This window comes from Rattus rattus, chromosome 17 (assembly GCF_011064425.1).
Source record: "Rattus rattus isolate New Zealand chromosome 17, Rrattus_CSIRO_v1, whole genome shotgun sequence".
NCBI classification, from domain to species: Eukaryota; Metazoa; Chordata; class Mammalia; order Rodentia; family Muridae; genus Rattus; species Rattus rattus.
The window spans coordinates 36748156-36774775 of NC_046170.1; the positions used below are offsets into that span (position 1 = coordinate 36748156).

Genomic DNA, 26620 nt, shown 5'->3' on the forward strand with positions numbered 1-26620 from the left:
GGTGGCTCACACTCATGGAGCTGATGGGTGAACGACTGAATGTGTGGATGAATGCATGCTTTTGCCATCTCTGTTTTTTGACTTTTCTGATCTGACCCTGTGTTGGCTACTCTTACGTCATACAAACTAGGGTCATTTGAAAGGAGGGACCTTCAATGGAGAAAATGCCCCCATAAGATGCAGCTTAATTTTCTTTATTAGTGATTGATGGGGGAGGGTCCACCCCATTGTAGGGGCTGCCAATCCTGGCTGGTGGTCCTGGGTTCTATAGGAAAGCAGGTTGAACAAGCCATAGGGAACAAGCCAGTAAGCAGCACCCCTCCACGGCCTCTGCCTCAGCTCCTGCCTCCAGGTTCCTGCCCTGCTTGAGTTCCTGTCCTGACTTCCTTTGGTGATGAACATGGAATAAATCATTATCAAAAATAACTCCACCCCAAAACCCTAGCTAAGACGCCACCTACAATATTTGTTAGTCATAATTGCCTCTGCCCCCTTAGGTTACATGTGACATTATTTACTCTCCTGCTAGCTCAGCATCATCAACAGAACTTTCTGGAGAAAAAAAAGTAGTGTAATTTGTTTTCCCCCTGAGCCCTTAGTGTATCCCAGATACATGTACAAGGACGTAGCTTTCACAAATTGGGATAAATAATTCTGGCCCAGATACACGTGTGTGGACATGACAGCAGCATAAAGTAACAGGCAGGCTGTCATGGGACTTCCTGGAAACATGGAACAGAGAAAAAGATTCCTTCTTAGAAGAGAGGAAAAAGATAATAGGTCTTAGGATTCTGCTATCCTTCATAACTATGGGGAAAGAGACTCAGAGTGATGTGGCCCAGGCCCACAGGAGCTGCAGCCCCATGTCAGTCAAACTCTTCCCCGTCATGGACTCCTCAGCTCCAGCTGTGCACGGTAGAGACGTTCCTAAAACGCTGGCCTCTGGTTCCGCTGAGATTCTGAGTCAGTGGATCTGGAGCCCAGCCCAGGAACAGCACTTTGCAAACTCTCACCAGGTGATGACAAGATGCAGCCAGGGGAGGAAGCACAGTCTGTTCCAGAATGTTCTGAACCCCCGAATGACTCTCTGCTCAGCTCTCACCCTCCTCCACAGCTAGGCTATGGGAAGGCAAGCACCATGGCTCTCTCCCTCTCTCCCTCTCTCCCCAAACTCTGTGTGTGTGTGTGTGTGTGTGTGTGTGTGTGTGTGTGTGTGTGTGTGTGTTGCACATACATGAGCCAATGTGTGCCTGCTTCCACCTCCTAGTGTTGGGATTATACACAGGCAGCACCAGGACTGGCTTGGCTTGGCTTGCTTGCTTGCTTGCTTTCTTTCTTTCTTTCTTTCTTTCTTTCTTTCTTTCTTTCTTTCTTTCTTCCTTCCTTCCTTCCTTCCTTCCTTCCTTTCTTTTTCTCTTATAACCCTAGTCCTGAGGATTGAACTCACGGCCTCTTGCAAGTTGAATACTTTACTGACTGATCCCTGTCCCCAACCCCAAAGCATCTTTTCATTTTATAACTTATTTAATTACGAAAGACAGAGAAATCTCGTACATATTCACGAGGCGTCCTTGTGCTGTTTTGATTCCTGTATGTGTTGTGGAGTGTGGAAGCCGGCTTGTGCGAGCCTTTTGCTGCTCTCCTGGCTGAGGGCATCCCTACGAGCAGCAGCAATCAAGAGTCTCCCTACTCCCACTCAGTGCTCTCGGAAACACAATGCGGATTTTGGGCAATGGCGTTGCATCGAGATATGTGATATGTGAACATTGGGAAACCCTAGACCCAAAGACAGCCATGGCTCCACTGAAGGGTCTCGCTGGACTGGCTATCCGGAATACCTCAAGGAACCTCCTAGCGCTGCCTCCCAGCTCTGGGTGCTCCTGACAGAACTCAAAGCCTCACGTGTGAACAGGCCCTGACACGTTATTCTTCGGTTCCTGATAAAGCCAGTCTGTGCTTTTTTTTTTTTTTTTTTCTTCTTCTTCTATTTTTTCGGAGCTGGGGACCGAACAGGGCCTTGCGCTTGCTAGGCAAGTGCTCTACCACTGAGCTAAATCCCCAACCCCAGTCTTTGCTTTTTAAATGGGCACCTGACACATTTTTGTGCCCTCCTTCCAGAAAGAAAACCAATAAAAAAAAAATCAATACAATTTTTAAGAGGGGGAAGGAACCAGGCCCCGGGTTAAAGCCAAAGCCTTCTTTGTGTTTGCAGAAGGCAGAGATATCACCAACTCACACCTCGCAGTAGCTAGGTCAGGGCCTTTGATGGTCCCCTCACTTGAAGAGCCTTTTCTGGTCTCTCTGGTCTAACCATAAACACATCCAGTTCTCAGGATGGGCTAGCTCAGGCAAGCTCAGCAGAACGCACCAAATCGTCTCCTCCAACTTAGAGCGGAGCCTTCCCTGGCTAAGCTAAAAGTGAAAACTGAGAGAAAGAGTTGGGAACACACTAATGGGATTAAAGATTAGCAGTAACCCATGGCTTGGGAACTGACCTTTAAACCAACACACACACACTGTATAAATTATCCAGCAGCTTCCGGCAGCAGACCGAAACCCCAGCCAGCAAAGGGGAGGAAAGCAGAGGAGGAGACCGAGTGGACAGGGACAGATGGAGGCATCAAGGAGCAGAGGGCAGGAAGACAGGACGCTTTGAGCACCCGGGGCTTTGTGTCTATTCCAGTGACCACCCACCGGTTCCATGGAGATAATATTTGGCCGGAATAAGAAAGAACAGTTGGAGCCATTACGGGCCACAGTGACAGGTGAGACTTCTGTATTCAGATGGGCATCTTTCTCTTTTCCTGTGTTAGAAGTGGTTTATGGAAGCCTTGACCCCATATATGGGAACAAGATGAGGCAGGATCCAGAAACAGTCTCTGTAAACAAATGGGGTATGTTTGCACACGGTAACTCAGTGTCGAAGGGGAGAGCAATTACTTCCCAAGTGTCTCCAGAAGAGTGTTGGGAACGCTCCGATAGAGAGCCACGTTGCAAGTGGGGAGACCAGAGGATAACTTGCAGGAGTTGGTTCTTTCCACCATGTCCATCCCAGGGATTGAACCCAGGTTGTTGGGCTTGGCTGCAAACGTCTTTACCTGCTATGCCATCTCACTGGCCCTTAGGTGGGGTTTTCCAAGGAATTGCCTTAGAAGTTGTTGGGAACCTTTTCAGCTTTTGTGTATATTTTCTACGATTCAATCCACAACTCTGTGTGTGTATGCATATACATTAAATTGCATACATTTAGGTGACTATTAAAATATGAAAGAAAAATTTGCGGTATTATTCTTTGAGTATATTTCCCTTTTTTAAAGGCTTTTGTTGGGGCTGGGATTTAGCTCAGGGGTAGAGCGCTTACCTAGGAAGCGCAAGGCCCTGGGTTCGGTCCCCAGCTCTGAAAAAAAGAACCAAAAAAAAAAAAAAAAGGCTTTTGTTATCTTTAATCATGTGTGTGTGTGTGTGTGTGTCTACATCTATGTGTGGGTGTGTGCACGTGAGCACAGGTGTTTGGGCAGACCAGAGGAGTTAGATCCCCTGGGGCTGGAGTTACAGGTACTTATGAGCTGGCGTGGGCACTGGGAACCAAATTCAGGTCCTCTGGAACTGGAAATGCAGGGTGTGCTCTTAGGCACTGCCCCATCTTTCCAAACCCTCTCTTAAGTTTCCATGAGATAGATGTCTTGGTCAGGGTCACTGTCACTGTGATGAAGCACCATGACCAAAGCAACTGGGGAGGAGAGGCCTTATTTGGCTTCCACTTCCGCATCTCCATTCATCATCTAAGGAAGTCAGGGCAGGAACTCAAATAGGGCAGGAACCTGGAGGCAGGAGCCGATGCTGAGGCCCTGGGGAGCACTGCTTAACAGATTGCTCCCCATGGCTTGTTCTTCATAGACAGTGGAAGGAGAGCTCTCCTCAAAGTTGTCCTCTAAATTCACACACACCCAAAGTCAGGCTCCTGTGCCAGCCTCAAGTCAGCATTCACCTTGTTTCTTGAAACCAGACCTCTGGGGTGGGGGATTTAGCTCAGTGGTAGAGTGCTTGCCTAGCAAACGCAAGGCCCTGGGTTCGGTCCCCAGCTCCCAAAAAAAAAAAAAAAAAAAAAGAAAAAAGAAAAGAAACCAGACTTCTGACCAACCTGGAACTTACCAGTTTGTCTAGACTGACTACCAAGTCCCAGGAATCCTCCTGTCTCTGCCTCCCCAGCACTGGGATAACAAGCCCATGTTATCTATTGTGCCTGACTTTTTTTTTCACATGGGTTTGGAAGACGAGCTCACAAGCTCAGAACCTCCTGCTTGTGTGGTAAGCACTTTATCCGCCGAGCCATCTCCTCAGCTGTTCCATGCTGTGAGGCAAACGTTCCTCCCTCAAGACTCAGGCTGAGGGAGGCCTCCAGAAAGCCACTGCTTCCCAGCCCTTAGCCAAGGGAGGCCCTTCTGCTCTGCACAGCACTGGGCTGTGACACTGCCTCTGACGCACTGTATTTGGAGCATCTATTCTTCTATATCTTAATGGACAGTGAGCGACTTCAGAGTACGGACGGTGTCTGTTCTCCTTGGTCCTCGTCAGTGCTAGCAAACTGTCAGCCCCGCTGTACCTTTTCTAGAAGGGACCGTGGAGTACATGGACAGATAGTGGGTTTACACTCTGTGCACTCAGTTCCTTTCCAGGACCCTCCCTCTTCCCATCCACCCACCCCCCCTTTTTTTCAAGTTTTTTTTTTTTTCAGTTTGGTCATGGGATCTGGAAACTAAACGGTTTATCTTTGAACAGGCAGCATTCCAGCATGGCTGCAGGGGACCCTGCTCCGAAACGGACCTGGGATGCACACGGTGGGAGACAGCAAGTACAACCATTGGTTTGATGGCCTGGCCCTTCTCCACAGTTTCTCCATCAGAGATGGTAAGAGCCTGGCATGAGTTTGCTGTCGTCATGGTAACCGATGCAAGGTTGACTCCGTGGCCCAAAGCAATAGGAGTTTGTTCTCTTTCCATCCTGGAGGGTCAGAAGTCCGAAATGGATCTCACTGGGGCGATGCCCAAAGTATTGGTGGAGTTGCTTTCCTTCTGGAAGCTCTAGGGAGAACCTAGTGCCTTGCCTTCGCACGATTTCAGAAGGTGGCTGTACCCTTGGCTCGTGGCCACCTTCCTGCCTCAAACCAAGACTTACAGTCTTACAAGGACTCTATAACGCCACCGTGACCGGTCACACAACCCCACAGCATTAGCTGAGTAAGACTTACAAGGTCCCTTCCATCACACGGGTACCGCAGGGTTCAGATGCAGGCCGATCCTAGAGAAAGCATCGCACAGCCCAGTGCCAACGAAAAAGGTGCCCAGGGTTCTTTATCATCTCATCTTATGATAGAATCCCATGAGATGAGCAACACTGGGAAAGGGGAGAAGATGGGAGCTCAGACATGACTTCAATCAAAACGAGGAGAGGCTAGAGTGAGAAGCAGCAACCTGGGCACACCGCTTACCCTAACCATCATGGCTGTGCGTCTCTCCCATTGGTAACCCCGTCGTCTAAGGGTCCTCAGATTGCCAGCCAGGCTTCTCATCTCCTCTGGGACCCCCCCCACACTGACTCCCTACTGTGTAACAATGGAGGTAGAAACAGAGTATCAAGCTCTCCCTGCTTAGTTCCGAAGAGACTCACTCGCAGGAAAATTGGGGTCGAGGGATAGAGAAGAAAATGGGGGAGTGTTCATTTTGTTTTGAGTACTCTATGGGGGTCTTTCATTCTTTAGATTTTTGTTTTATTTAGTTTAATAAATCTCGTGCAGGTGTGTGTCATGTTGAACCTATCTCCCATGTTATTCTACACTCTTCTTCTCACTCCTCTCTTTTGTCTCCTAAAGAGTTTCACTTCTGCTTTTATTACATATATGTGTGTGTACATGTATGTATGTAAATGTATTATGTGTGCATACACGTATGTGTATGTATATGATTTTATGCAACTATGTGTTCTCTCTATATGTGTGTACATATACATGTGTGTACATGTATATGGTTTTGTGACTCTACGTAAGATCCAGGAATCACAAATGAGAGAAAACCTACAAAATTTATCTTCCTAAGGCGGATTTAATTCACTTAATTCAACAGTCCCCTGCCTCCATCCATCTTTCTGCAGATGACATAACTTCATTCTTTACAGCTGAAAGAAAACTGAATTGTACGCACACATCATATTTTCTTTACCCATTCCCTCAATGGACACCTAGGTGGGTTCCGGGTCAGCTATTATGTTAGAGCTGCAGTAACATGGATGTGCTGGTGTCTCCAGGGTGTATAAGTAGCCAGGAGTTGGGTCATGTGGTAGAATAGTTTTAGTTTAGTTTTATGGGTTCTTTCTTTTTAAAGATTTATTTTTAATGATGTGTACCTCTTACATCCATGTATGGGTATGTGCATGTGAGTGCAGTACCCAAGGAGTCCAGAAGAGGGCGCCAGAGTTACAGTTGATAAGAAGCCACCCAACGTGGGTGCTAGGCACTGAACTCAAGTACCCTGTAAGAGCACTGAGCACTCTTAAATGTGGATCTACCTCTCCAGCCCTCATTTTTACCTTTTGAGGAACCTCAAACTGACTTCGAGTGGTCAGACTGGTTTTCATTCCCACAGGAGTGGATCCTGACCAGCCCTTAGGTTTCATGACTGCTGTTTTCTCTGAGGTTAGTTGAACTCTTAATGTAGCTTTGATTTCATTCTTCTGATGGCTCGTGAGGTGAGGCGTCTTTTTGTTTACTGGTATTTTGTAATGGTTGTCATGCTTTGAGACTGTTCGTTTTACTAGCACACTTAGCTTTTAAGAAATTGAGGGCCAGGGTGGTGTGGTAGTGCACTTAGAAGGCAGAAGTGTAGTGAGAATTTTGGTTTCTTTAAAAACACAGAAATATTACGGGACTATGTTTTTGTTTTAATCCCAGGCGTTGGGCTATAGGGCTGCTTCACAGCAGGTGACTATGATTTGCCTGGTGATATAGCAGGGGCGTGGTTTTACCAGCTGCTGAGAGTTCTGCAATTGTGTGGTGTTTGGAATTCTGGGGACTCTTCAAAGGGTTATAAATGCTAGAGTCCTGGCTGTTTGGTTGGTGGTTGGATGCTATGGGTTACAGTTTGTCAAGTCATCATGCACAAAGAGACAAAGAGAAGAAATTATATATCCCGACATTGATTAACTTGCCCCAAAGAACTCCATGACTCTAATCAGCAGAAAGGAGTCTAACTATTGTCCTCACCCCATTTACCTTCTATCCTTTTTTCTCTCCTACCTGGTGTTACGGTGTTAAAGAGTAGAAGAAGGAGGTAAAAGAAAGTACCTACAAAGTAGCCAAAAATTCAGCTACACAGAAGCAGCTGGGTCTTTGTGAGTTCAAGCCCAGTCTAGCTACAAAGTGAGTTCTTGGACAGCCAGGGCTACATAACGACACTTTGTCTAAAAACAAAAACCAAACCTACTAAGACTGGATAAAGAGAAGCAGCAGAGAGGAGGGAAACTGGAGAAGGATTTCTTTGTCTAAATCTGAAAGGAGGTCAGAATAGAGAGCTTGGCTTAAAGCAGGGGCAGTGGGTGATGTCAGGTCTCTCTCAGCAAAGAGACCATTTCTAGGACTCAAAGTCATCTCACCAGAATTTGAGTGTTGGTGTGCACATGCAAGAGTGTGTGTGGTACTTATATGGGGGGATGTAGTATGTGCATGTGTGAGCAGTGTGTGTTGGGGGTATGTGTGTGTGTACATATGTGTGGTACATGTTGAGGGCAGTAGGGATGCACATGTGTGTGTCGTGTGTGTGGTGGGGTTGGGGGTGGATACTGTATGTGTGGTATGTGTCAGGGTATATGGGTATAGATAGCATGTGTAGTGTGTATTGGAGGGTGTGTGGTGTATGTCTAAGTATGTGGGTGTATGTGTGTATGTGTGTAAGTGCATGTTGGGGAATGTGGATGTAGATGTATGCATGTGGTGCATGCTGGGATATGTGGGCATACACAAGTATGTGTGGTATATGTCAGAGTAGATGGGGACACACATGTATGTTTGGCTTTTCTTTTTAATGTATATGTGTGGGTACACAGCCACATTCCTGCCTTAATCACAAAGCTTTCAGAATTGACCCAATTCTTGAAGACAACAAGCAGGAGATTTCTGTTTACTATGTCCCTTCATATGGGGTATAGGACTTGTGACAGCAGGGCAGGAAGTGGCTTGGTGACTTTAATGCTCCAGCACTAGCTTTGAGCATTTTCAGGGCTACTTTCTCTCAGGGCCTACAGTGCTCTGGGATCTTACAGTTCCATGTTTATAGGAAGTGGGTAGTCTGGCCTGAGAGTTTACATCTCATGTGAAAAGAATTCACCTTTTATGCCAAGCATCCTGGGGTGCAAAACCTTAGCCAGTGCCATGTGGAGAGTGGCATCGCGAAGGCATGACCAAAGAAGGGCAGGCCAAAAGTGGGCCTTTGTTCAGTGCAGCGCTTGGCTGGGGACCAACATCAGGTTCATCCCGCAGGCAAGTTTCCAGCCTTAAATATCAAGAGTTCTCCTCGACCATTTAGAATTTTAGCAGCCAACATCCATGTATAAGATACTTTTATTTGCCTGTATGGTAAGTGTCTCTGTCTGCTAGGTCAAGTCCTGGAAGCTTCCAGCCTCTGTACAATCCAATCTAGGCCTAAAATGTTTTCAGCCTCTGAGACCTGCTGCTGAATCAGCTCACCCTTTCTAGCTCTTTCTGAGCTCTTGATGGCTGGTTCAACTCAGCTATTCCGCTCAAACTCCTCTCCAAGCTGACTGATTCAATCTGGCTTCTCTCAGCTTCTCCTGAATTGCTCTGCTTGACCTCATACTAACCTTGGCAATCTGTTCTGATCTTCTGACTCCTTCTCATTCTCTGGTTCATTCTGTCTTCACCCGTGTCTAGCTTGTTCTCTCTATTCAACCTGTCTCTGAACAATGGCCCCCGTAAAGCTGCCTCTTCCCTCCTCTCCCAGCTCTTTGCATTGCTCCCTCCAATAGCTTCCCTGTCTTCTCTTCTCAAGAGAGTCGGGCATATCCTATTCTGTCAAATCTTTCTCTGATTCACCACTTTGTCTGCCACTCGATTAGAAGTTGCTTTCAAACATGGGTGCTTCCTTCTGCAAACTAACTTGACCTTCATTGTTTGGGATTAAAGGTGTGTGCTAACAGCTGGGCCACTCACCAACTAGAAACAACCTTATTTCAGTAAATAACGAAGTCTCAGGGTTCACAGGGTGATCTAGTATCCTACAACAAATGTTCATTGCAATGAGTTCTTGGTCTCGGTCTAGGCCTCTGGCTTCTGCAACACTGTCAATGCTCACTAGAACTACTCTCACTGTTGTTGCCCTGTGTCATGAATATTCGGCAGCTTTGAATCTGCAGGACCAGGCCCTTCATGGGGATGATGGAGGCATAGATAGGATAGATGTTGGGGTGGGTGGACTCAAAGCCCCAGATCCAGGCCTGGATGGTAGCTGAAGCTCTCCCTTACCCCACACCACCGGAGCCAGCTCTCCAGCACTGCCCTGGCTTGCTCACAGCCAGCAAGGGGCAAGACCTGCTCTCCAGCTCTCAAGCCCTTGAGGCAAGATCACCTGCACCCACAACACCAGGGCCAGCCCCATTGTGCTGTGCAGACAAGTTTCAGGCTGCTCTCCTGAGTGCTGCAGCTGGTGAGGGACAGGGCCACCTCTCCGGCTCTCCTGCTCTCTGGGCCGACTCTCTCTCCACCTGCCGAGGGGCGGGGTGGAAGGGATATTTCATTTTATATTTTATTTCTGTGTGTGTGTGTGTACAAGTACATGCATGCACAGGGTGGGGGCAGAGAGTTCTCTCTTTCTACCATGTGGGTTCCAGGGGGGATCGAACTTAGGTCATTAGACTTGTGAGCAGGTGTCTTTATGCACAGAGCCATTCCCCCCAACATCCCCCTTTTCATCTTACTTCATTTTTATAATCCACCATGTCTAATTATAATCCACCATGTGCATAGGTGTGGGCCTGTCCACTGGAGCCTGGGAAACGGGATCACGCCTCTAAAGAAATCTCTCTCTCTCTCTCTCTCTCTCTCTCTCTCTCTCTCTCTCTCTCTCTCTCGAAGCCCACAACTGCCAATAGCTCTGGGAGGGCTGTGACCTCATCTCTATACATGTCGACTGTCTTGGTGTCACACAGGCAAACAGTTGCTGAGTCCGTGAGTTCAGCAGTCCTATTGAGTCTACAGAAGGCACTGTTTCATTTTGTCCTCCCAGCCTCTGGCTCTTTAAATCAGGGTCATCCTCTCCCTTCTCCCCTCCTCTCCTCCTCCCCTCCTCCCCCACTCCCTTCCCCTTTCCCTTCCCATCTCCCTCTCCCTCCCCTTCCACCACTCTCTACCTCCCATCCCCCTCTCTTTCCCTCCCCCACCACAGTCCCTTCTTGTCTCTCTTTACCTCTTTATCTCCCTCTCCCTCCACTTCCTTTCTTTTCCCCCTCCACCTCACCCTCTCTCTCTTTCCCTTTCCTGCCCTCTCTCCCTTCACACACACACACACACACACACAAAACACATCCACATTTTTTAGGGTGTGCAAATGAACTTAGACTTCAAATTCCCTTCTCACCATAGTACACGCTTGCATGGAAGAGGCTATTCTGGGTCAGCAAACCTTCCTCTGGACCCCAGTGAAGTCCCTAGAATGGCTGGGGCCTATTTCCTAGGTCCCGAAAGGTACCAGGCTGACAAGTGTCTGCTTCCGTTTCAGGGGAGGTCTTCTACCGGAGCAAATACCTGCAGAGCGACACCTACAACGCCAACATCGAAGCCAATAGAATCGTGGTGTCTGAGTTCGGAACAATGGCCTACCCAGACCCCTGCAAAAACATCTTTTCCAAGTAACACCTCCATTCTGAATCTTGACAAAGTCATACTTTTGGATATTTCTGACGGTCAAAACAGCCTACCCATTCTCCCCTATTAGTTCTCTTTGCGGTAGAAAAAACAAAAACAAAACAAAACAGCTAAGACCACATGGCTGGCCTGTGACCTCAGATGCTCCGTATGATTCTTGATCAGTGACAGCAAGGGAAGCAAAGAGCATGTGACAAATTGTCAGATGTTCACCTGCCCGGCTGGCGGGAGTGTGTTTGGGCATTATCAGTCAAAATTACAAATGTGTCTTCCCTTTGGTCTGGAGATACACTTGCTCATGTCTGACATGACAAATAGACAAAGTTATTCTGGGCTATGTCATTCGTCATGACAACCCAAGTGTCATTGCCAGAAGTCTGGCTGAATCTGCAAGGGTAAGAAAATGCCTCAGTGAGGCTGCAAGGGCCCGAGGCTGCTACTGTGCAGCACAAAAACAATCCTAAGACATATTAAGTTAAAAGGTTGGTGGAGGGGGGGATAATGTTGATAATGTTGTTCTAACATAGGGGAGGCCTGGGGAGACAGCGAGTGGGTAGGAGCACTTGTTGGTTGTTTTTGTTGATTTTGTTGGTGTTTTAAAGCAAGGTAGGGTTGGTAGCTTAGGATTTCTGTGGCTGAAAAAAAACAAAACCCTGCCATGGCCAAAAAGTAAGTTGAAGAAGCAGCTTACACTTCCACATTGCTGTTTATCACCAAGGGGATTAGGGCAGAAATTCAGGCAGGGGAGGAACTTGGAGGCAGGAGCTGATGCAGATGTCATGCTTACTGGCTTGTTCCCCATGGTTTGCTCAGCCTGCTTTCCTATAGAACCCAGAACTATCAGCCCGAATGGCACCGCCTACGATAAGCTGGGTCCTCTGCCACTGTTCACCAGTTGAGACAATGCCTTATCCTGGGTCTCGTGGAGGCGTTTCCTCCACTGGGGGCTCCTTCCTCTCTGAGGACCGTAGCTTGTGTCAAGTTGACACAAAAGCAGCCAGTTCAGCTGGAGAGATGGCTGGTGGGTCAGAGCACTTGTTGAGAGAAAGCATGGAGTCCTGAGTTCAAGTCCCCAGAACTAAGCATGGTCACAAGCATGCCTGTAGCATAGCCCAGTGCAGCAGATTGCAGACAGCCTAGCTCCAGGTCTAATCAGAGACCTTGCCTCAAGGGAGTGTGATAGAGAGCGAGAGGCAGGGCAGCTGATGTCTACCCCTAGTCCACTGTGCACATGTGCACAGGTACATGGACCTGCAACAAATGTACTACACACACATGCACACACATATATACACACATACACACACATGCACACACACACACATATACACATACACACATGCACACACATACATACACACATACACATACACACATGCACACATACATACATGCACACATACATGCATGCACACACATGCAGAATACAATATACACATGCAGAATATACATACACGCATGCACACACATACATACACACATACAACACATGCAGACACACACATACATGCACACATACACACGTCCAGACACACATATACACATGAATACACATACATGCACATATACACATGCATGCACACATACATAGACATGAAGACACACATATACACATGCATACACATACACACACATAGATACATGTACACACATACTAACACATACCACACATGCACATATGCACACACACACACACACACACACACACACCTCTTTTCAAAGCAAGACACATAGATGCATTCTGTGATCAGGGAGGGAAAAAGCAGAAGTAAGTTTAGATGTATTTTTGCTTGCACAGGGCATAAGGAGATCCCAGAGGACAGTCAAGGCAGTGGGAAGATGAGGAACGAGAGGGTGGGGAGATTTTTCTGGAACACATCTGAAATCATCGGGGTTATATGAAGCAGATGCTTGTATTACACATTCAACAATTAAATTCTTGGCTACAGAGTCAGGCTCGCTCCCACTATCTCTCTTCAGATACACTTCAGAGAGCTATGGAAAGACTCAGGGTGGATTGCCAAAGATAGGAAAACTGCTTCTGCTCTCCCGAGGCTGACATCATCCTTCCCTGGAACAGGGCGACTTGCCCTTGCAGATGGGGCTGAGCTGGGGTGGTGTCAACAGAGAGAAGGGAGGGGACCTGAAGGACTTCAAAACCTTACCTGGAGGAGAATCCTGCAGTTACATCCTCTGTCGCTAGGGGGAGCACCACTCAAGGCTTGCATCCAGGGTTTGCCATTTGTATCAATTAATCCCCCTTGGGTTCTCTTTCTTCCTGTTTGCAATTTGCCATTTGGTGAAATGAACCCCGAGTCTTAACGAACATGAGTTTCTTTTCCTTTTTGATGATGATGATGATGATGATGATGATGATGATGATGATGATGATGATGATGATGATGATATAATTATAATGCCTAGCCACACACTCAGAAGGTAGAGGCAGGATAATCAGAAGTTCAAGGACATCCTTGAACTTAGCAAGTTTAGGCTAGCCTGGGATAAATGAATCCTTGTTTCAAAAGAAAAAAAATCAACAAGTAAACAAACAAAAAACCCACAAATAATTTCTTGAACAATATTTAAATATTCAGTAGGGAATTTAGATTAGAACAGATCCTGTCAGCGCAAAGATTAACCGTTTGCTAGGTTTGGGGAGCATTGTGGGTACAGATCTGGTCTCTGTGTGGCTACTTAAAAGAGTTGGAAGCATACCAGTTCCTGCTGGTTCTAGTTGAAGAGACCCCTGCACTTCAGACACTCCGGAGGAGTGTCGTGTGGCCACACTGCCCCAGCACCTTACTTGCTGGCTGACTTGTTGTAGACTGTGCGGGGAGCCCGATACCTGAGTCCCCCAGATTCCTCAGGTGACCCAGAGTTGACACCCAGAGTCTTTTCTCTACTGTGGAAACAGAACACGCTACGTGAAAAGGCAGGTCCCGGAGGGTAGCCTTCCCAGTTGGCCAGACACAGCCGCTAACAGGCCGGCTTTCTCTCTCTCTCCAGAGCTTTCTCCTACTTGTCCCACACCATCCCCGACTTCACAGACAACTGCCTGATTAACATCATGAAATGTGGAGAAGACTTCTATGCCACCACAGAGACCAACTACATCAGGAAAATCGACCCCCAGACTCTAGAGACCTTGGAGAAGGTACGGTAGGCTTACAGTCAGCGTCCATTCCTGACCCAACGAGGAACCCCGCTCCCCACCCCCAGGGGGAAGGCAAGCTACCCATAAGCCTCCCCTAATGTCTCAGCTGCCTTCTTACACGGTGCTTGCAGTTACAATAAGCAAGGACTGCATGGTGTCCATCTTTGTGGCTGCCCTCATTCCCAGTGGTTCCTATACACAGCACAGTCATGCGCTGTTTAAGTATATTTCAGTTAACCGCAGGATACGTGCGTGATGGGGATCCCAAGGCTGGTTCCACCTAGCGACACTGTACCTATCTTATCGGATAAACCCTATGCTGTCCGTATGGTGAAATCGCCTCATGACGACTTTCTCATGTGTTCTCATGGGGCTGGAGAGATGGCTCAGTGGTTAAAAGCATGTACCGTGCTCTTTCAGATGAGCGGAGTTCGGTTCTCAGCACCCTGGTTGTAACTCCAGTTCCAGGGGATCTTATGCCCCTTCTGGTCAGTGTGGGTACTGCAATGCTCACCCACACACATACCCTTTAAAAAGTACAGACATAAAAATAAATCTTTAGAACACATCCTCATCCCTAAAAGTGGTATAGACTAAGCAGCTTTGAGAGAGAGAGACAGAGAGACAGAGAGACAGAGAGACAGAGAGACAGAGAGACAGAGAGACAGAGACAGAGAGAGAGACTTACGTAGAGCCAGTCTCTGGCAGGTTATAGAGCTTGTGTGTTTCCCAGCTCCCAAACTTCTCGCCAGTCCTCAGTGTTCCTCAGCTCATAGACATATCACTTGAATGTCCACCTCCTCAGTCCCATGGTAGTCCCTTGGTGTCTGTGCGTTCCAATTCCCCGTGTTCTATGAACACGCAAGTCTTAAAGGCCATAGCCCACTCTCACGTGGTACAGCACCATCTTGTGATTACACGCTCAAAGATGCTACTGCCACGTGAGATCACATTCACAAACGCTGGGGTGAGGACTTCCTTCTGTATGTTTGGAAGATGGTACAACTGTATCTATAGTTCTTATAGGACCCAGAGCGTCCTACCCACAATGACCTGCAGAGGGAGGTATTACTCAGAGAGCAAGGGCAACCGCTGACAGAACCGCTTCCTGGGAAGCGCTGGGCTAACATTCCCATGAAAATCAATAGACCCCCGTGCCAGTTTGCTCCAGCTAGTTGTTGGAAGCCACAATGACGTCATAAGGCATTTGCGCGATCTGCTAAATTGAACACCTATCTTAGCCGGGAAATTACGTCCAGTTCCTTAGAAACTAGGTGGCAAGGGCCCAACTGATGCATGCTGGGAAATACCGGAAGGGCCAGAGCCGGACCTAACTCTTAGCTGCCAGTGTTATCCTGGAGAAGGGCAAACAGCTATTTCCTAGCCATCTCACGGTTCTCAGGCTGTGGTCTGTTCTGAGCAGGGGTTGTCGTTCAAATTGTTAGTAGAATTCCTGCTTTAAGTAAATGGTTTTATAACCTCGTCTTCCAGAGTATAATCATGAGAGGCATAGAGAGCTGTATCTCTGTCTCTGGACTCCAACAGGGGTGAATTTAAATGACTTAATAGGATTGACACAGAAGTGCCTGAGACTGGCCGGAAGGTGGCGATCTACATACCCCCACCATTGCTTAACATCCTTCTTCCATGGGGCATCCCGTCTCTATGCAGAGGATCCTGACAAGACCAGGATGCGGGATGGAACCACAGGCACAAAAACAAAACGAAACAAAACATGTGGCTCATTTAGCTCCCCACAATGAACTTCTGCCACCAAAGTAATACAGGCTCATATCTGGTCACGAGAGTAGACATCTCTTTAAAGGTAAATTAGGATCTTTACGAAACGGAGTGGCTGTTGTATTTTACAGGTTGATTACCGGAAGTATGTGGCCGTAAACCTGGCTACCTCACACCCTCATTACGACGACGCTGGAAATGTCCTTAACATGGGTACCTCCATCGTGGACAAAGGAAGGACAAAATACGTGATGTTTAAGATCCCCGCCACAGCACCAGGTAAGTCACGCTGGGGATCTAACAAAGCAAGGACGGCTGGGTGACCCTGACTGAAGTCAGATTTGTGCTCGTGACACATTTCATGGATTATTCAGATGACCTTAAGGTCGCTTTTGTCATTTAGTTGAAGGCAAAGGTTCTTTGGGGGAAGAACTCAGTTTTCTGCTTTAAACAAAAAAGGGACGTTTCTGAGATTATTTTGGATAAAAGAAATCCTGTCTCTATTTTAACGTCCTGACTTTTAGGCTCCAATTCATGAATTCATTTTTTATCTATCCACCCACCCATCCATTCACCTATTGATCCCTCAGTCTACACATTCACCTACTCACCTACCCACTTCAATCACCCATCCATCCAATCCATTTACCCATCCATCTATTCATCCACCCATCCATCTACACATTGATCTACTTGCCTATCACTCAACTGTCCGTCTACTCATCCATTCACCTACCCCTAAACCAACCATCCATCCATCCATCCATCCATCCATCCATCCATCCACACACACAACCATCTATTTACCTATACACCGATCCATACCACCATCCATCCATCCACCCATCTACATAGTCAATCATCCATCCATCCATCCATCCATCCGTCCATCCATCCAGTTAGCCTATCCTAACCTTTTCCTTCGCTACTAGTTTAGTCATTTTTAAAAGTCTCCCAACAAACTTTTTATATGCCAAGATTGTGCCACCCCCTCTATCCTGCAGCCGGGCTCCCAGGGCTGTTGGGGTGCTCAGCCCTGCTGGGATCCACTCCAAATTCCACACCCTGTTCCCAGAGGCTTCTGGACCTCCTCCTCTTAGGGCCGGGTCCTGGAGCAAAGCCCAGGCCAGTGATTGCGTGTTCCCGAGGGGGAAGAGGGTGAGGTTTCCAACCTGTGTTTGTCTGGGACCCTCCTGGTTGCCACACCCAGCAGATGAAGCCTTCAAGGGTGTATGACCTGACCTTCTGGCCTAAGAAACAGGTTTCTGTGACCCCGATAGCACCTGCCTGCTCCCCACCCCGACCAGCTGTGTAAAACCACCCAGCTGTGACAGAAGCTGGGAGTGCAGCGCCCCCAGGTCAAAAGGTGCCATGAATATTATTCAGTGAAACTCAAGTTACCCGAGCTGATGAAGGATGTGTGGTCCAGTCCAGCACCTTAGAGCTCAGACTGGTGTCTTGCAGGTATTTTTCTTTATTTGCCACCTCCTATCACAGGGGACTGTGAGGTAACCTGGTGTTGGTCACATGGCTTACAGGAGCCCTGACATCATGCAAGAGTAGGGGGCAGGACATTCTTGCCCTGCCTGCCAGACCTGGCTCTGTGTTTCTCTTCATTTGCAGAGAAAACTAGCCCACAGCCCCACGGCGTCCCCTCCCACCCGCCAGCTGTTTACAGTGTGCACAGGTGGCCACAGAGAGGTGGGGACATTGACAGGGAACTCATTATAAACCAGCCCCAGGACTGGGTGGGGAGGCCTTTTGCCCAGGGCTGATTCATGCTTACAAAGGACTCAGAAAACAGAGCGTGTGTACACACACACACACACACACACACACACACACACACACACACACACACATACACGAGCTATGACCTTCAGTGACAGCAGGGGCCCATGAACTGTGGTTAGAACAGAGGGTGGGTACGGACCTCCCGTCCCTCCCCCACTCCCTATTGCTTGCTTTTCTGGGTATTCCCCACCTCCGCCCCCACCCACAATGACACAGGAAGAAGTCAGTTATGACTTGGATCATTGTGATAGACCGTTCACCTCATTTGCCCAACTGCAAAACGGGCATCCTACAGCGTCATAGGACATGTCAGGGCCCCTCATCGTTGGGTGGAAGCATGGCCCTGTCAGTAGAGGGCTAGACTTCTAAGCGTGAGTATTTGAGTTGGATGCCAGAGCCCATATAGAAATCCAGATGTGGTAGTGCACAGCTGTAATCCTGGCCCTGCAGAGACAGAAACTCGTGAGGTGAATTCCTGGGGCTCACTTTTAGAATATGTGGGCTCCAAGTCCTACCAAGAACCCCTGTCCAAAAGGTTGTCCTCTGTGCCTCTGTTGGTGTTTGTGCACACTTACCTCACCCCTGAGACACAGGGCAGTCTGTCTGTCATCACAAAGGACAGTCTTCTGCTGGGCATTCTACAATGGGTAGTCTTTAGAACAATGGGTCGAAACCTTGTGGAAAATATTGTATATGCTGGCTCCCTGCGAAACACAAGGGCTATGGGAAGGGTTCCCCTGGGAACCTTAGTAGAAATGCAGTCTGGGGCCCTGTCCCAGGAACATATTATCCTCTGCACTTGCTCACTGTCCCCTTGTGATTCATGAGGATGTACATCCATGGCTCTGTAGCAGGGATCAGCAACTTTTTTTTTTCTGCTGAAAGATCATGCCGGTAACTAAACTATCTAAGGCCCTGTGGACCAACTCTCTGGTGTCTGTCACAGAGGCTCACCTGGGCTACTGTCCCTGGAAGCAGTAATAGTCTAGACCTCATAGAAAGCAGTGGATGTGTCCAACTCTACACAGATTGTATTTGTGAAGGCAGCTGGGGGCTCAGTGTAGTCCCCTTGCTGGAGTGGAAACCATTGGCCCCTCAATGCCTCCCTGGGTGAGCCTGGCTCTTCAGGCCAGAAATCCAGAATTCACCACAGCCAATGGACTCTAGTGGGGAGTCTCTCAGTCTCTGGGCCTGCGGGTTCTTCATTGATGGTTCTCTTGAGAACACTGTGTGGGTGTGGGTGATGGTGCCATCCTGCTAGATTTCCAGGCTTGCCCCTCTGCAGGCAGCAAGAAGAAAGGGAAGAACCCCTTGAAGCACGCGGAAGTTTTCTGCTCCATCCCGTCCCGCTCGCTGCTCTCCCCCAGTTACTACCACAGCTTTGGAGTCACGGAGAACTACGTGGTGTTTCTGGAGCAGCCTTTTAAGCTGGATATCCTCAAGATGGCCACCGCATACGTGAGGGGTGTGAGCTGGGCTTCCTGTATGACATTCTGCAAGGAGGACAAGGTGAGGACTTCCTCTCTGTCTATCCCACCCCAGGGAGCACTGACAGAGAGGCTACCCTGAGGGATGCTCATGGGACATTAACTGCATTTAGTCCCTTTGCAGGCAACTGACCCCCGTCCATAGAGTTCTGATGTTGGGATGGGTCTTGAGACCACTAATTCCAAATGCAGATCGTCCAGGGAAAAGCATGAGATCTTGGGCAGACAGAATCCCCCTAAACTATCCATAGGTGCACAGCCACTATGGGATCAAGACCTCATCCAGAGGTAGGACCTACATAGCCTCTACCATCCATCGGGAAGATTCCTATAGCATCTCAACTCCCATTGTACAGTCTCCGGGGGCTAAGTGAACCCTGGATACCAGTGAGCTTACATAATCAGGATGACACTGGTTCCACAGATGTGGAGTGACAACATCTCCTTCAGTCAGAGGCACGTGCGAGTTCTAAGCACACGCAGATGAGCATGCACATGTATGTGCAGGCATGGGTGGATGTTCAACACATGTGTATGTACTTATGCGTGTATTTATTTGCTGTTGCTGCTTCTGACAAACGTCTGGTGATTCTCAGTGTTACCTATTCAGAGAACACACCAGTATAGAGAGCCACACATAGAATCTCTCTCTCTCTCTTTTTTTTTTTATAAATTGGGTGCGGTGGTGCCAGGCATGAGCATGTGGGGGAGGGGAATGGGGAGAGAAGGGACAGAGGGGGAAAAGAGTAAGAGAGTAAGAGGGTAAGAGAGTGAGGAGGGGGCACGCAGCCCCTTTTATAGTGAGCCAGGCATACCTGGCTGTTGCTAGGTAACTGTGGGGCGGAGCCTAGACTAAATGCCAACACTATTTGCAGGAAATCCCAGGCTGGCCTTTTCCAGCTCCCAACCCTAACTCATTTTTCTTGAGAGTGCCCTTCAGACTTGATGCGTTCCAGATTTTATTTTTCTCGTGGGTTCCACCCGGCTCACATTACAGTCCTTGAAAGGAGCCACTCCATGTCACTCTGTCGCTATGGTTCCCAAAGAAGTGCCCAATATCAGAAGGGAAGCCAATTCAAGTTGGGAAGACACTAGGGCTCTCCTAACTGCCAGGAGCTTGGAGACCAGTAAGCCTGGAATCTGTAACTGTGGGGCGGCCCTGGGCCAGAGGGTCCCAGGCTCCAGAAGTCAACTGGGAGTAAATTCATAAAAATCCAAAAAAGTGTCCAGCCTGGAGCTGGGGTCACTGCAAAGAAGCTGTCTAAACCAATCACTCCTGCGCTTACCTGTCCCTGCTGACATGCCCCACCCCCATGACATCACAGCTCTCCTCAGTGGCCTCTGGGGGAGGGGAGAAAACAACCAGACCAAAGAAGCCACCTCCTCCTTCAGGAAGGTAGTTAAGTCAGAACTGCAAAAAAGAGATAACAGAGGAGAGGGGAGGGGGAAGGAGAGAGGGAGGGAAGGGGTGGTGGAGGGAAGGAGAGGAGAGGAGAGACAGAGAAAGAGAAAGAGAAGAGAGAGAGAGAGAGAGAGAGAGAGAGAGAGAGAGAGAGAGAGAGAGAGGATCAAACACCCCACCCAGGATGGTTTTAGTCTGGTCACACACAGCCAGGCCTCTTGGGGCAGATGCAGCTCCCCAGTCAGTCCTGGGCCCACTCCCCTGCAGCCCCGAGGACAGCATGGGTGGCTGTAGCTGGCAGCACTGGGGAGAGACTCCGCACCGCAGTGCATGGGAGAGAGGACCACGGGGCTCCAACCTCAGCTGGAGCCCGGCACTACTTTCTACCGGTGTGACTGTTCCCAGGGTGCTTATCTGGAACCACAGCAATGCTCTCTTGGCGCCCTCCCCATAGATTGCCCAGCAACCTTGGTGGCAAAGCTGCCCTCCTGTGGCCTGTGTGTCACAGAAATGCTCTATTCACTGAAGGCTTTGCCTGCCTGCCTGTCAGTTTAACAGCATTTTGTTTTGTTTTCATTTTTTGCTTTTTTGCCTGTGTATATATGCGTGTGTTTGTGTGTGTGTGCGTGTGCGTGTGCGTGTGCGTGTGCATGCACCCACATGTGCACATGCATATGTGCTCAAGACCAGAGATCAACCTCCCATGTTGTAGCTTAAGACATCGCCGCACACCTTGATTTTTGGAACAGCACCTCTACCTGGCCTGTGATTTGCTAACTCAGCTCGATTATTCAGCCAGAAAACACCGCAGGTCCTCTTGTCTCTGCCCCAGCCCTAAGCACTGGGGATTAGAGCCACCACTCCCGGCTTCTTCACGTGGATGCCAGGGATCAAGGTCAGGTTCTCAAGCCTGTACAGTAAACGGTTTATTGATTGAGCCTTCTCCACAGCCCCTTGTCTTAAACTTTTATTAGGAAATACTTATTTTTTTTTAAGATTTTATTTATTTACTTATTTATGTGAATACGCTGTAGTTGTGTTCGGATGCACCAGAAAAAAAAAAAAAGAGGGCATCAGATCTCATTACAGATGGTCACCAACCATGTGGTTGCTGGGATTTGAACTCAGGACCTCTGGAAGAGCAGTCAGTGCTCTTAACCACTGAGCCATCTCTCCAGCCCCAGGAAATACTTATTTTAAAGGTGGCAGACTTGTGATATTTTCATCCAAACATATCATGTACTTTATGTTCATCCCCCTGCCTTCTACTTCCGTTCACATACCCACATACGCAAAATAGAGGATTTTGAAGGAAATAAACTTCATCCGTTGGTGGACGCCTTGTAGTCTGGCCATTGTGAATAGCACTACCTGACAGTTTGGGGTGGGTGCAGAGCTCAGAACGGGTGGAAGGGACATCCATATGGCCAGGAGCTAGGGCAGGCCTGGTGTTGTGATGTCACCATACCAGATGTATCCTCGAGTGAGCTGACCACTGCATGGGCTGATGTGGGCGTCTTCTTCCAGACTTACATTCATATCATCGACCAGAAGACCAGAAAGCCTGTGCCAACCAAATTCTACACAGACCCCATGGTGGTCTTCCACCATGTTAATGCCTATGAGGAGGACGGCTGTGTGTTGTTTGATGTCATCGCCTATGAGGACAACAGTCTCTATCAGCTCTTCTACCTGGCCAACCTGAACAAGGACTTCGAGGAGAAGTCCAGGCTGACCTCAGTGCCTACCCTCAGGAGGTTTGCTGTGCCCCTCCACGTGGACAAGGTATTGCGCTCAGGGGATCCTCCGTGCTCAGGGGATCCTGGATCTGGGCAGAAGTCTTTCTTGACGCTTGTTGACACTGAATTCCACAATGCACGGGGTTTCCTTTTTGGTTTTGATTTTTTTTGCTTCGCTTCGCTTTGCTTTGCTAGCAAGGATGGAACCAGGGCCTCACACCTAATTTACCACTGAGCAACACTGAGCCCCAGCCCTGAACTATACTTTGATAAAATTTTTTCATTGTTCTTCTAAAAGCAGCTACGTTCTGTAGAAACTTGCAGAAAAATAATTGAGAAAGAGAGAAACAAACAAACAAATAAATTTGTTTTGTTTTGTTTTAAACCTGGCTTGGAGTGGTAACATAGGCTGTGTTGCCGGTACTGAGGAGGTTTAGGCTAGCCTGGGCTACTTAGCCACACCTTGTCTCAATCAAACAGATGATCCCTGTTAAACCCACCATGCAAGATGAACACTGTGTTTGCATTTACTCCAGTCTCTCTGTATATACAATACATACATACATACATACACCATACATACATACATACACCATACATACTTGCACATACATGCATACATACATACATACACTATACATACATATATATATTCACATGCATACATACATATACCATACATACACATACATACATACACACACATACACCATACATACTTACACATACATGCATGCATACATACATACACTATACATACATATATACATACACATACATACATACACACACATACATACACCATACATACTTACACATACATGCATGCATACATACATACACTATACATACATATATACATACACATACATACATACACCATACATACACATACATACATACATATACTGTGCATACATATATATATCTACATATACCGTATATACATACATATATAAATACAAACATGCACACATGTACATGTATATTTTAATTGCAGTTTTATTGAGATATAATCCACACACTATAGACTTCATCCATTCTAAAGTGTTCAATTCATTGCCCTTTGTGTAGTCAGGGCTGAGCATCCATCCCCATCCTCGTTTGGAATATTTTTTACCAGCCTTAGAGAAATCCTGTACTCTTTACCCCTTAGCCGTCAAGTCCCAGAAACTCTCCCTTTACCCCAGGCAACCACAGCTCTCCTCCTGCCTTAACAGCATCACTTGTCTAAAGCATTATGTCGATGGAGTCTTGTAGCACACAGCCTGGCACTCTGGCTTCTCCTCAGGAGTGTTTTCTCCATCGTGAATATTGCGATGTGCACTTCATTCTCTTGCATGGCCACGGGTGTGCATACTCTCTTGCCTTCTGCCTCGTGTACCAATTACATACCCAGGCATCGCTCCGCGCTCTCATTTTAAATATTCAGCTAATGGTCCAAGGGCGGGGTCCAACACCACCAGCTTGCAAGATGTCCCTGCTGTTGAATTCTTGTTCTTAACACTGTGCACACCCCTGGGGCCAGGAGTCCTCCCCAGTCAGGGCGCTGCTGTCATGGCTCTGAACAGGGGAAGCTTCTGGCTCCAGAACTCACTGACTTCATGAGATAATTAATTTAAATGGAACCAAATTGAACTCAATTAAGACGTGGCGGGCGGCTCCGGTTTACTGAAGGAGATCTGGATGCCAGGGGCTTTTGCTGTGCATTTCGTGTCTTTGTTTATTTAATGACCGAAACAACTTCTGGGGAAAGTTGGGAGGCTCATTTTACAGTTGGAAACAAAACAAAACAAAACAAAAACAAAAACCAAGAGGAAAAGGAATTCGCCCCAGGCCACAAGGCTGGAACCCTGGGCCAGCCACTAAAGGTATATCTGTTAAGTGCAGGGACACAGGAATTCAGTTGTTCACCCTGCAGGCCTTACACCTGGGAAATAGACCGCTGCAGTGGGCAGAGGGGACCCCTCATTTCTGGATTCTGAAGTACAGGGGTTCAGTCTAACCCTGTCCAGGGAGCAGGAGAGTCAGGGTTTGTACTCAGGTTTGTGTGTCTCCAAGTTTGGGGATCTCTTCTCTCTGTAACACTTCTCTATGGGTCTCTGCCATGGCTTTTCCCACATGGCATGACACCGTGATCTCACATCCTTAACGTTGTTGTTGTTGTTGTTGTTGTTGTTGTTGTTGTTGTTGTTGTGAGTTATGTGAAAGGGGATGTGAGCCTCGCCAGGGAAAGCAGCGCCCCTGTTGTAACATGGAGGAGAGTGTGCAGTGAGACCCGAGAACTCCAGCAGACGCCTCCCGCTCCAGCGAGGGCTACCTCTTCCCATGGTCTGACTTTGCAAAATGAATTTAGTGTTGGGAATTGTCCTAGTTAGGGTTATTATCCCTGGGATGAGACATCATGACCAAAAGTACTTGGGGAGGATCGGGTTTATTCGGCGTGTGCATCCACATCATAGACCATCATTGAAACCAGTCGGGACAGGAACTCAAACAGGGCAGGAACCTGGAGGCAGGAACTGTGCAGAGGCCATGGAGGTGATGCTTACTGGTCCCTCATCGTAGCCTCCTTCCTTCCTTCATTCCTTCCTTCCTTCCTTCCTCCCTCCCTCCCTCCCTCCTTCCCTCTCTCCCTTCCTTCCTTCCTTTCTTTCTTTTTTAAGATTTATTTATTCATGAATTTATGTATATATGTATGTAAGTGCTGTGTCTGTACATATACCTGCTTGCCAGAAGAGGAAGTCAGATCCCATTACAGACGGTTGTGAGCCACCATGTGGTTGCTGGGATTTGAACTCAGGACCTCTAGAAGATGAGCCAGTGCTCTTAACCTCTGAGCCATCTCTCCAGCCTCCTAGTCAGCTTTCTTATAGAACTCAGACCACCATCCCAGGGGTGTCACCACTCTCAATGATCTGGGCCCTCCTCCATCAACCACTAATTAAGAAAAAGCCTTACAGCCAGATCTTCTGGAGACATGTTGTCAACGGAGGTCCCCTTCTTTCAGATGACTCTGGTTTGTATCGAGTTGCTATCAGACTACCCAGCACAGGAGTCTAAGTCAGGGGTAGAAAGAAGGCTTAGTACATTGAGACTCTGGGTTTAATCCCTAATGTGACCTTGAAGAAAGAAAGGAATCAACCAGTTGGGCATGTTGGCATATGCCTACAGTCTCAGCCCTCAGGAGTCTAAGGCAGGAGACCTGCAAGTAATGGCCAGGTCGGTAGGATGCCTGATGAGACCTTAACTGTTGTTGTTGTTGTTGTTGTTGTTGTTGTGGTTATTTGAAAAAAGAAAGAGGCTAGAAAGATAGCTCAGGAAGGAAAGAAGGAAAGGGGGGGAGGGAAGGGCTGGAAAGATAGCTCAGCAGTTGAGAGCTGCTCTTCCAAAAGACCCAAGTTCAATTCCCAGCACCCACAAGGCAGCTCACAACTGTACAGAACTCCAGTTCCAGGGGATCTGGTACCGTCACAGAGACACACATGCAGGCAAAACACCAATGCACATAAAATAAAAGTAAATAAAGCTTTAAAAAAAAAAAAGGAAGAAATGAAGGAAAGAAAGGAAAGGAAAGGAAGAAGCAGGCGAGCTGGTCTCACTGTTCTGGTTTACAAGGCCAACTACCCAGGAGGCTGGAGCAGGAGACCTGAATATTTTAACGCCAACCTGGCAACTTAGTGACACCCTACCTCAAGATAAAAATAAGATCTAAAAACCAGGACAGACTACAGGATAGTTCAATGATATCATGTTTGCCTAGCAAACATGAGGCTCTAGGTTCAATTGATTCAGTTTTACTAAAAATACTAGGATGTGGGGGGACTTATAGGACTTAGCGCACTAGCTTCCCGCCCTCATGAGAGCGACTAAGTGATAACCGGCACCCCATAAAATCACCCCCAGCCCTGGCCTCTGCACCCCTTGTACTGGGACAGCCCCACAATTCAGCACTGAGGTTTTTCTTCTGGTCTAGGAAGAACAGGGTGTCACAGAGCACACAAGGCATGAGTCACAAGGCTGAACTCAGCCCAGGGCTGATGCAGGAAGAGGGACAGGCTCCCTCCCTGCCCCCACTTAAGGTTTGACGCCCTTTGATCGCATGGGGGAAGGGTTACTTCCTCAGAAGCCAGCTTGAATGGGCTGTCTGTGTACCTTTAAAGGCCGCCTTGTAACCACCAGGTGCTTTGAAATCAGCAAGGGCGAGCAAACCCTTGGATGGGCGGCTCTGGCCACGCTGGCTAATTGTTGTTTATTGTCCCTTAAAGATGGCTTCTTCGCTTTCAAGTCACTCAGCTGCCTGGATGTACACATGTGAAACTTGGATAGGTGGACACACACACACACACACACACACACACACACACACACACA

General features: G+C 47.9%; 1 protein-coding gene across 1 annotated transcript in view; it reads left to right on the forward strand.

Moving 5' to 3' along the window:
• The first annotated feature begins 2553 nt into the window (after nt 1-2553).
• The window catches only part of Bco1 (beta-carotene oxygenase 1), a 36123-nt gene continuing 12056 nt past the window's right edge, over nt 2554-26620 (forward strand). The window contains exons 1-7 of the mRNA XM_032888063.1: nt 2554-2765; nt 4780-4908; nt 10782-10911; nt 13937-14084; nt 15956-16103; nt 18904-19127; nt 22035-22292. Of these exons, the coding sequence (XP_032743954.1) occupies nt 2702-2765; nt 4780-4908; nt 10782-10911; nt 13937-14084; nt 15956-16103; nt 18904-19127; nt 22035-22292 (1101 nt within the window). The 5' untranslated portion in view covers nt 2554-2701. The remainder of the gene's footprint in view (nt 2766-4779; nt 4909-10781; nt 10912-13936; nt 14085-15955; nt 16104-18903; nt 19128-22034; nt 22293-26620) is intronic.